We start from the raw sequence: 11,894 nt of genomic DNA on the forward strand, positions 1-11,894 counted from the left end.
GCCCTTTTGTTGAATGTTTCCAATCTCACTAAAGTCAGGGATTGCTGCCATACACAGAGTCCATTATAGGTGTACCATAAACCCCAAAGTAGGTGTGAGCTCTTGACTGCTTGAGAGTGTAGAGAGAAATCTTTTGATTGGTAAACGAGGACATTGTCTCTGAGAGACCAACCCAAACACATGGCCATCAGATGTCTCTGCTGTGAGGCCTCCTCTGCATCTCTAACACTGATTATTGAACTTGGCAGGAAAGCCCTTGTCACCAGAGCGTTATTATCTGAACAAAACATCTTGTCTTGAATTCCACAGCTCTGATCTGCACCTGTCTTTATCATCTCTGAAACATGACAAACATTTTATATAAGGACATAATAGTTTCAGAAGTTGTATTCAAATGGTTCTGTATCCAATGTTTTGTAAAGCTGATGTTAGGAAGGCAAGAACATCGTATCAATTGTTCCAAGTATAATAACTGAAATATCAGTAGCCAAAGTATGGGAAAGAAACATTTTTGATTATTCACAAAGGATGCAACTCCTGTTGTCCAGTTCCTCCATGATGCTTTAGCAGGACTTCATTTTGTTCTCCCATACAACCGTTATCAGCTCACTGATTAGTCAGCTGCTTGAGGAGGAAGTGATGTAAGTGAAGAAAAGCCACAGTCTCAGAGAGACACAGTACCTCCACAGCCATGGTCTGCTGCAGCTTGTCCATCCTGGCCTGGTTCAGGGCGTCATCTATGCTCAGCTCACCGCTCTTCACCTTGAACATTATGCTCAGCTGCATCTCATTGCTTAGCTGTAAGAAAATAATGTTCATTTATAATAATATGATAAATAATACTCAGTTTATCATTATTATTGTTGTTGTTGTTGCTGTTGTTGTTGTTACTGTTGTTATCACTCATCATCATCATCATTATTTTCATTTCATTCATTCATTTAGAAAACACTTTTATCTAAAGTGTCTTAAAAGTTCAGTGACTACCAGATACAAATACGAGAAAAGTTGAAAGGAAGTAAAAGAATAAACCACATATAGGTAAAATACAGGTAGAAACAGTGCTAGTTATTAGCAGTAGTAGTAGTAGTAGTAGTAGTGGTAGTAGTAGTAGTTTCATACTTCATGTTTCATTAGTCTCATGTTTAATGTTCATGTAACCATGTTTACAGTTGAAATTACGACATTACAACAAAAAACAAGAAGAAAAGGAAAAGAGATCAAATTGTTGGCACATCTCTTCTACAAATGATTTCTAATCCTGATCTGAGGTTTAAAAAAGGAAAGACAGGAAGGAAAGGAGAAAATAAGGAAAGACTCTTTGCTGGTTCTATCATACGTTTGTGAAGTACAGTATTAGAAGAAGGAAGTACCTGTCATTGTTTTTTTCAACCAACAAAATGTGATTTTGATTTGTGAGATTGTTTAAGTTCCTCTTTTCAAATTTAAATAATGGGGTCAACAGGAAAATTTATGGAAGTTGTTCATATGCATAGAGACATAAAGTAATTGCATGGGCGTTTAGTCATGAAATATTGGCGTTAATTGGTGTCAATCGGTTAATGACAGTTACTAAGAAAACCCACTCTTGTGTTCTTTAGGAAAACCCAGCAATAAAAACACATTACCTCCGCTAACATAATAAAGACAGATGCTCTGGTTGATACATTTAGGGATGGGTTTAGAACATGTGAGTAATACTAAATAATGTCATTTTCACACTTAGAATTACACATGGCAGGATTTCTAGTCCATGTCATCGAAACAAATTGGTAACAAATAGTTTTGGGATATTGAATTATTCACAGATTTGACCAAATGCATTCATAAAATGTATAGGCTAGGCCACTTTTCAGCAATCAACTGTGTTTTAATTTTAAAGTGATAATGAACACAAGACACATCATGGATTGTTGGACTGATTGCCTATGAACATCCATTGAACATCCGATCATCTCTGGATAAATACTGCAGGAATGCGGTACACGTCTAGTTGTAAATTCAGGGTTCTTACCTGTGGCACGTCCACAATCTTCAGTTTGTCCGTATTTTTGGAGTTCATGGTGAATCTCTGCTTGTAAAATCAACATCAAAACTGATACTGAAGTGGATTGTTTGCTGGGTTACTTGTCTCTCCTCATTTGAACGTCGTCGCGAACGGCTAAACGGGGCAAACGCGCCGGCAAAAGTGCTCCGAATGAAAAAAGGGGACAAAAAACTTCCTCAAACGCGCCCAAAGAAGGAAGAAATGGATGTGCTCACCTTAGTCCTACCCACAGATTAAATTTCACATCTGTATATGGAAACGTCACACAGAGTTACTTCATGAACATACTGACACAAAATAATTTTCTTCTCCAAAGAAGTATAGAAATCATTCTTACGTCACCAAACGACCTGGGTTTATCAAACAGCGCACCCTCAGATGTAGTAAGTAATGTCCTGGGGGTCTCCTCCCTCCGTATTGTCGCTGTCGTAAAATCTGATAACCGCAGTTCCCCGTTTCCGCCACCCGAGGGCAGAGTTGCGTGTCTAAAATGGCGATTCTCAGGCTGTGGTAGTTGATTCTTACATACGAGCATTTGAGTAGTGAGTGAAACTACTCGTAAATGATAACTGTATTTAAGAGTGAGTTTTATTTTTTTTTTTAAAAAATGCTTTTTGAGACAGACTTATTCATTCATAATGCTTTCTGAGACATATTTACTCAGTTCTGACCAAATATGCTGAAGAAGTCTGGAGGTGCGTTTTACTGACCCACTGTGTGAAGGGGCAATGCCATTGCTTGTGGAACGTGTATTTTTTTATGGAATTAAAGCGCCGAACCCTTGCAACATAAAACATTTGTTAAACATAATGGTCATAATTATTTCGAACTTGTGATAGAACATTATCTGCCCTAACCTCACTCCTCATCCTATATCTCTCCACCATTTCTATAAATCTGCCATCAAAATCACTATCCTCACTTGAATACTAGGTGTGCCAACTGGTGCAGCCTGACAAGTGGATCAGTGAGATGCCTATTTGGAACACACACGTAGTTCTCTTATGAGGACTTTGATCACAGCATAAAAAGTCGTGCGTGCATTTGTTTTTGCCAACAACGTAAAACTATTTCCACTGTGCTTTTCACCGCTTCTTCTGGACATATAATCACTTCCTCTTAAATAAAAGAACAACAAGGGAGAAGTAGCCATTCGTTTTCTGTACAGTACATTTATGGTAACTTATGTGTAAGGACAGTGTTGGAAGGAGACATAACTGGAAATATGAATGACTAAAGAGGCTATTCAGTGAGGATGTGCAAGCCTCCATGCTGAGACGGCTGTGATGTGTCTCACCAGTTTTTTCTTAACCTGCGTACAATAATATGTGCGTGTGCATGCATGTGTGTGTGTGTGTGTATGTGTGCCTCTGTGAGTCTACATACAGGAACTATCATACTGAACAAGTCTTGTTTATATGATTGCAGCCCCTCCCCCTGTCTCTGTGTGAAACCTGTCTAACAGCTTAGAGTCTGGGTATTCCCTCAAGCAGAAAGTCCAGAAACAACTACGGGGATTGATCTGTGGTCTTTTTGGCTTTTTTCCCCCTTTTCTTTTCTTTCCTTTTTTTTGTGGGACTAAGGGTTCAGCCCTGGGAAACTAGAAAGCTTGCCAGACCAACATGTGTATTACAGTGTATTACAGAAATATAATGAAACTACGATATGCAGTAGAATATAACCTCAGTGAGGCCAAACATATGCATTGACTAGTTTTGATGGGAGGATAAGATTTTTTAAAATGATGATTCTGCATGTTGTAGTATGTCCTGACTTGGTTTCAGAGAGAGTAAAGACAATGGAACACGTGTGTGATGTCAGGTGACGCACATTCCAGAGAAAACACACAAGCAGTGACATGTCCACACTCGCACAGAACTCAACCGCTATGAGCACAGAGTCATGACTGATTCAGGCTGATTCAGGAAGTAGTAACTGAGCATTGCTCGGTATTTTCATTAGGAGGACCTTTCCCGTCATTTCATGGATGTTCAGATGGGGGTTCCCCAGCCTTGGAGTATCCCCTGGAATCCAATGAATGCCTTTGACTCAGTGTCCTGGTCTTTACCTGGCATTAGGGTTTCTTGTAAATATGTGTGTGTGTGTGTGTGTGTGTGTGTGTGTGTGTGTGTGTGCGCGCGCGCGTGTGATCATTTGGGTCATGTCTAAAACTGTCTGGCACACTCAGTACCATGGCTAGAACAAGAGATCACAGAGACTTTAAAAAAAGAGAGAGAGCTCTCATTGGCCAGGGTTGGCTGTGGTCTGAAGCCTCGAAGATCTCTGTATGCTCCTGCCTCTGGCTCCAGATAAAGGGAAAAGTAGATAAGCAGCTCTGAAGGAGCTGACAGCAATTTTGACTCTAGGGAGCAGACAGGCAGCTTTGCCAAGGTCAGTCTTTCTGGGACTTCATAGAGAAATACTAATGTTGAGAAATAATAGAATAAAGTTCGATCTACCGCAATTTAAAATGCATGTTTTTAAGTAGTGCATAGCCGCTGATGGTCCTTTTGTGAGACGGATCCTTTGCGTATTTTTTTACAAAGTGAGCAATGTTTGCTGCACACCAGAGGAAACCCAGTAGCCCGAGTGTTCATTTTTAGTGGTACACGTTCCTGTCGGTTCAGTCACAGTTTGAGTGAGGAGACAGGATGAAAAAAAAAATACAAAAGACACTCTGAATGATCTCCTTCACTCTGTGAGTGAGAATTTTTGTCTTGATGGAGTGGTCTCCTTATGCCCAAGCACCAGCGGAAATCCCCAGCTTAAGAGGCGTTACCTTAGCGTGTGCTTTATAGACAGGCAAATGCTGCATTTGCAGCCAGTGCGCAGTGTGAGAGTGTGAGGTTCGCCAGACGTATTCGACTGCAAACACATCATGAAATTCTTACTTCTCGTAGCAGTAAGTGGTTCGTTAATTCCTTGACCTTCATGATATTTTCTTTCTTTGCACACAGACTAGCTAGAGGATGAAATAAATGATTATCGGTTTCATTAAAACGACTACGTGATAGCGCGTTTGTCCAGTAATTTTGCGACGAAATGTTACGATAATGCGTTTGTGTAGTAATTTTACGATGAAATTTAACTTTTGTCCTATTACTGTTCCTGTATATCACACTGAACAAGTCGCCTGTTTTATTCACTGGTTTTGCTTTATGTTTTGGCAATAATGCGTTGTTGTGGTCATGGTCGTACTTTCAGTTTCAGTTTGATCATTTTCTGCTTTACCATGTAGGCTACATGTAGGTGTTAAAGCCAAGTTTCTACCAACGGATAATAGTATGGGAAGTCCATTCAACATACATATCGTAGTTCTTAGCATTTACAGAGATTTTTTCAAATTCCTCCTGAAACTGAAATTGCCGTAGAACAAAGATAACATCTGCGGTGGGATTTTTGGGGACTTTCCGCCTCGACAAAGCCCTTCACTCAGTGAAAAGAAAACCTGGACGTGGCTTAGTGGACCACTGATTAGAGCTTGTTTTCTATTCACTCGACTTTATAGATCTTTTCACCGGTGCCGGTGTTGTGCTGTGATCTGCTAACAGAGTATGAGAACGGCGGTAAATGCTGTAAAAAGTGTCCACCAGGTATGGGTTTGGTTTTTTGTTGTTGTTCTTGTTTTTAATCTGCTGAATCATTGTCCCTTCGTCCTTTCATTTCTTAAGCGTTTGCATTTGTCGTCCATTATCCGATGAGCTCGTGCCAACGTGAGTTTATCGTGCATAATTCCGTGCACTCTCCGGCATGTCATACATAAACTTGCTGTGTGTACTGTCCACGTCTTGTTCTCAAAGCGCCTCCCATTTAATGAGTAAGCAGTTTTGGAAACATTTAGCCATATACGTCTTAGATACTGTATTTTATAACAGAAATGAAAAACAGCTACCTATCAATCAGAAAAGCATTTCTTGCTTATGTCAAAAGCCATTCTAAACAATTAGAAATATTTCGGAGGGCATTCCAGTATAATACATTAGGACATAATTATACCTGAGTATTGGACTGTTAACTGCAGATGTTCACTCTAAGCAGAAATTTGTCAGTGTCACTCTTGCTCACCAAAACCATCTGCGACAGCCTCTGAGACATCCATAATGTTGGTGACATGTGCTTTTGTCTTAGGGAAAAGGATGCGAGTGGAGGATGTCAGTTGTTTAGATCCAGTTTGTCTGGACTGTGCAGATGGGGAATACCAAGACACATACACCAAAGAAACCAAATGCAAACGTCAGCCAGACTGCGACCCAAGTACATTTTTAATAGTTATGCTGTCTTTTCTTAAAACATGCAATTTAGCAAGAAATAAATTGAACAGGTGTTTTTTGGGGCAATTTCAGCATGTTAATTTCAGTTGCATTTGATTGTTAACATCAAATATGTCTAATGTCTTTGGAATCTTGTAATATCTATGTTGTGACCAACACAAAATGGAGGATGAAAGATGATTTTGCCTTTTCTTTTTTTTTTGTGTCCAGATTTGAATTTTAAGGTTCCATTCCTTCGGAGTAAGATAGAAGAAGTGTCCTGCATCTGTAAAGAGGGCTATCACTGTTCTAGCAAAGTCTGTGACACCTGTGTTATCAATTCAGACTGTGAACCAGGACAAAGAGTTCTCCAGCAAGGTACAAATCTCCAATACAGACCATAACTCTCACCAGTGTTTCATACATCAGCCATTGAAGATAAAGGAAATTTTTTTGGGCAGTGGTACATGATACACGAATCCTATCAAATAACAAAGCTTTATGGGAAAGCAAAGGAGTAAAACCAAGTAGTGATGGCATGTCTCTTATAATGTGTTGTTCTTGTGTTTGTACCACTGAATATTCCATAGAGCAACAACAAAATGAAAAGGTATCATAAACAAATTTAGATTCTTGCTCTAGACTGGAAGTGTACTTCAGTTACCATCAGTTGAACAGACGTTGATCATTACATGACAGAGTATATGTTCACAGGTACATGAGTTCTTCAGAAAAATAAAGTGAAAAATCACTGTCACTCAAGAGTGACAAGTCATTCGACTGTTAAACACTGACTTCCTCTTCTTCAAAATGCTTCCTTCTTGGCGCAGTTCTGTTGTCTTGAAATGACTACAGTAGTCATAGTCACATGTTTGCTTCATATTTTTAGCCTGAGCTTAAATGAAAGTATGAAAATGCAGCATGGATGTTTTGCTGCCTGTTTAAAACACCCATGCTCATGTTAAAAAATTCATTGATACAAACACCAAGTAGCTTAAAAAAAAGAATAAAATACTGACTAAGTTCAGAGTGCATGACATATGACAGAAAGATAAGTGTTTTTTTTTTTTTCTCTTTACAGCTACTCGGTTCGATAACACTAAGTGCACAGCCTGTGAGGAAGGAACATTCTCCCCAACAAGATCACTCAGCACTGTGTGTCAGGAGTGGACAAAGTTAGTGCTAGTCCCAGTCTCTCACACTATGACATCACAGTACATCACCACAGACCCACATATTACAGTACATCACCACAGAGACACACATATAACAGTACATCACCACAGAGACACACATATTACAGTACATCACCACAGAGACACACATATAACAGTACATCACCACAGAGACACACATATAACAGTACATCACCACAGAGACACACATATAACAGTACATCACCACAGAGACACACATATAACAGTACATCACCACAGAGACACACATATAACAGTACATCACCACAGACTCACATATTACAGTACATCACCACAGACTCACATATTTGATGCTGTGATAAGGGCTATTGTGTTTAAAAAATGCGTTTGTTTTTTAAAAATATATATGTATGTGTGTGTGTATGTGTATCTTTTTACCTATCTGAGATAGATAGATAGATAGATAGATAGATAGATAGATAGATAGATAGATAGATAGATAGATAGATAGATAGATAGATAGATAGATAGATAGATAGATAGATAGATAGAAAATGGGGTGTGCCGTCTTCTCTTTACAGTTTTCAGTCAAACTTAATATTAAGTTGTGTACATGTAATCTTGCCTCCTCTGCTTTGCATCTGACTGAAATTAGATGTCAACATGGAGTCCTTGCAGAAGGCAATTCAACATCAGACATAAAATGCAGTAAGTATATTCCAGTAATAAAGAGTGCACTTAAACAAGGGAATGTACAAATGACCAAAACAAAAAGGTGAAATGAAAACATCGTCATTTTTTTCTGGATAAAAATACACCACAAAACCCGTAGGTTTTGAAAGTATATGAGAAAGTGGAACAGAAACTGGTATTCCGTTAGATGAGTTACACAATCACCAGTACAGAGTTCTCTGGAATAAGCATGCAACACAACCTAATAGAGCAGAGGGATCCAGCTTCCCCAGCCCCCTTCCCACTCTCACTGCCTGGGTTTTGTCCAAGCATTACGGACTTCCCCAATAGGTCATCTCTTTTTTGCCATGGAATTTTATCTGCCATCCTGCTAGTTTAACTATTGTTTGAAATGACTGATGAACCGAAAGAAGAAACTGTCGTGTTACATTTTGTGTGGGATTCTGTCATAATGATCTGCTCTCTGTGGTATGGTACTCTTGTAGCTGTTACAGTAAGGCAGTTATTTAAATCACTTATAGCTGTGGCAGCTGAGGATGGCTCATCGTTTATACAGTGATTAAGAAAACAGTAGATAGCTCTGAAGTAATACCTGAGTCATTACAACAGCATTCAGTTAATCTCTGCTCAAACGTTGAAAGGGGTGTAGGTGCAATGCGTTATACCATAATGTTGTCTTAATACATTATACAGTGCCACTCGGCGATAAATGAGTACATCCATCAGTTAATAATATGTATTCATGTTCACACATTAAAGCTAGGAATGCACAAACAACTAAATTTGTAGAAATTCTGGAAGTTGATTTTTCTTTCCTATTTCCTCATTTCATGTTACAGAAGAGGAAAATATTCATGAAGGATTAATAGTATTGACTGTTTTGTTGATCCTGGGGTTAATCGGCGTACTCATCTGGTTCGGAGTAAAGAAAGGTACTGTGCACTTATATGTCACAACTTACAGAGTCTTTAAGTAACAACCATACCAGACTTACTCAGCACGATAAAAATATTTCATCTATCATGTTTCTTCTTCGATAACTGACAAATCAACCTGCATATCCTGTAACTCTTTATAAAAAGTATATCACAATTCTTGAGTTTGCCACAGGTGAGTCACAAAGACTGCTTCTGTTTCTCAATGTGTTCAACTCTAGAATATTCTGAATTCTGATCTAAAATGCTTTGTAGTATATATGAATTTATCTTAGTTACACAAAAATAAAAAGATGACAGTCTTTTGACATCATTTAGAAATGAAAGTGATACCTTCTTTAAAGGAGCGTGATCTTTTGGTTTCATCTGAACTAATGCTTTAACCTTTCTTTCAAGAGGAGCCATTAGACAGTAATTTGTTTCTCTCACTCAGAGTTGTGGTCGTGCTTTATAACCTAACCCACATGTCCCAGTTTTAGTATTGGTGGACACGCCCTTAGGTCATTCACTGCCTGAGGAGTGTTAGACCTGTGTTAGATATGCCTCTTAGAGGGTCACCAGGGTTGGAGCTGAAATAAAGACATTTGGAGTCAATATTAATGGAAATGCTTCTATCCTTCTGCAGGTAACTGCTGTCCGTCTCTGAAAGAGAAGCAGGTATGTTTCTTTTTCGCCCTTAATTTTAACATAGCAGAGTATCTCTCGGATTTCCTCTTTTTTTGTCATGGGTCAAATCTCATGCGTACTTATTCCAGGCCAAACTGCATCTAGCTGCAGCTTGTTCACAATGAGAATCAGGATGTTTGGGCTCCACAAATAAAAAGCTCCGGTCAAAATTCAAAACTCTTTACAGAGCTCCACATTCTTAATTGACAAAGAGCTGCAACATTTTCAAATTGTCCTGTTTTTCATGATGTGTTGTCCTAACTTACTGCATATAAAGGTGGTGCATGTGGTAATTCAGAAAATGCCATGTATGAACACACCAACTTAATTGCTGGCATTGAATTTATGAATTTGCAGGACGTGTTTCTGAAGACATTTCGTGTACTTCTGAAACAGTGTACAGGGGATTATATCGAGCAACAAGAGGAAGACAAAATTGATGAAGAAAAACAACTACATCAACCACAGGAGAACACTGAGAACACTGAGGCTTGTCCAGAAGAGTCCAAAACAGAAAACGGGATGATTGTAGCACAGGAGCGTGGTAAAGGATCTATAGTGGCACAGCCGGAGACTGCTTACTCTGATGCCAGCGAAAAGGACTTTTCATGTTGACTGTGACTGCACTGCCACCTGCTGGGCATCATCTATAACTTCATTATTTCATTGGCGGTAGCCGGAGAGGCGTCCTGGAATCAATGTTATTGAGCATGCGTTAGTTTCCCCTGACCGGAACCACCGCTGATGTTGTTGAAGAAGGCTTTGTAAATATCTGTAGAAAGAACCACTGCAGAAAGAACCACAGGTCGAGTACAGAATTGTAAGAAAGAAAGAAAAAGCGAAATAAGTATGATATCCCAAGCTGCGTTTTCACACATTTCTGTTTGAGGTTTCTGTGTGCAAATTGTGCAGGCTAATACACTGAATGAAGTAAGAAGTAACACTGCGGAAATTCCTTTTTTTTCTTTTTCTTTTTTTTTCAAAATGACACAAGACAGAAACTAACATCCACTTTACACCAAACCCACAGACACTTAATCTTAAATTTCACAACAGGCCCAAGGGATCAGACGAGGAATTCTGAGGAACTCGAGGGAAAGTTGGGTACCAGAGCATTTATTGAATGTTGAATTGTCATATGTTAATAGGAATAACACCTCTCTGTTTCCCTGCTGAATTCTTGTTTGTTTTCGTGTCATATTAAATCACTTAGGAGGTGTCGCAGCTGCCATTCCATGTTTTACCATGTTTCATAATGTTTAAGCACTAAATCTATTAATATTATGAACAGTGATTTTTTTTACTCTGGTTATTGTTGTTCTCCGATCTGTCTGTGTTAATTGTACTATATGAAAACATTTTGTATATATCGGTGTGAGTGAGTGATATTCTCTTTATTTGAATAAATTTAGTCGTGATCAAATGTCGCATGATTTTACTTTATTTTTACTTTGAATAATTCTTCCCTCAGCTCAGATTCTGGTGAGGGCTGCATTTTTATAACTTTTGTGTCAGGTGATTCATTTGGATGCATATTTCATTTTTTCTGGTGCTGAAAAAGTGTATTGGCAACAGCTAACTCAGTGAATCAGCACCTAACCTTTGCAGTTTGTATCACCTCTGATGTGTATTTTAAGTGAAACTACTGACTGGTGTTACGGTGTCATTCACTGATTTGCATAACAGCTTCAGGTGTGTTGGCCTTTAAACGTTGTCACCTTTTCCAAGTGTCCACTAGAGGGAGCAGCCGCTACATGAGTAAGCACGGCCACAGTGCACTAAAGAAAAAGTGTGAGACCGAGTGTCTCTGTCTCAGTTTCATTTTACAGATATGTAATGTAGAGATAATGCAGATATATTAAAGAGCTAGTTAATACTGTGCAGAAATCAGATATATAGTAATGTTGCCCATTTACTTGTAAAGTTTTGGCAGAATTTACATGCGCTCGAGTTAAAAAATAGCCTAGAGTTAAAAGAACACAAAGCATGAATTGAAGTCTTATAATTAATAGCAGAGCAATATTTACCTCATTTAATATTACTTGATCAACCCATTAAGCTAAATCTCAAATCCTACCACCTATGTCATAAAATGACTTAACAAAAAAATTCGAATTTAAACAGATACACCATATGGCCAAAAGTA

The 11,894-nt window shown here is 38.7% G+C and overlaps 1 protein-coding gene across 1 annotated transcript; it reads left to right on the forward strand.

The window, feature by feature from the left end:
- The first annotated feature begins 4,861 nt into the window (after positions 1–4,861).
- On the forward strand, positions 4,862–11,115 carry cd40 (CD40 molecule, TNF receptor superfamily member 5). The gene is made up of 9 exons (XM_030769640.1): positions 4,862–4,949; positions 5,556–5,640; positions 6,176–6,301; positions 6,529–6,675; positions 7,379–7,472; positions 8,110–8,162; positions 8,987–9,079; positions 9,708–9,739; positions 10,106–11,115. Exons 1-9 carry the CDS (start codon positions 4,926–4,928, stop codon positions 10,361–10,363), a joined length of 912 nt encoding a protein of 303 aa, XP_030625500.1. The 5' UTR covers positions 4,862–4,925; the 3' UTR covers positions 10,364–11,115.
- Positions 11,116–11,894: the final 779 nt, after the last annotated feature.

This window comes from Chanos chanos, chromosome 3, assembly GCF_902362185.1.
Source record: "Chanos chanos chromosome 3, fChaCha1.1, whole genome shotgun sequence".
Taxonomy (NCBI): domain Eukaryota; kingdom Metazoa; phylum Chordata; class Actinopteri; order Gonorynchiformes; family Chanidae; genus Chanos; species Chanos chanos.

What these genes read in the sequence shown, in the direction of transcription:
- cd40 (XM_030769640.1), top strand. Translation starts at nt 4,926, where the DNA reads ATGAAATTCTTACTTCTCGTAGCA. An exon ending in AATTCTTACTTCTCGTAGCA is followed by an intron (nt 4,950 to 5,555) that starts GTAAGTGGTTCG and finishes TCGACTTTATAG; the next exon opens with ATCTTTTCACCGGTGCCGGT. An exon ending in ACAAAGAGTTCTCCAGCAAG is followed by an intron (nt 6,676 to 7,378) that starts GTACAAATCTCC and finishes TTCTCTTTACAG; the next exon opens with CTACTCGGTTCGATAACACT.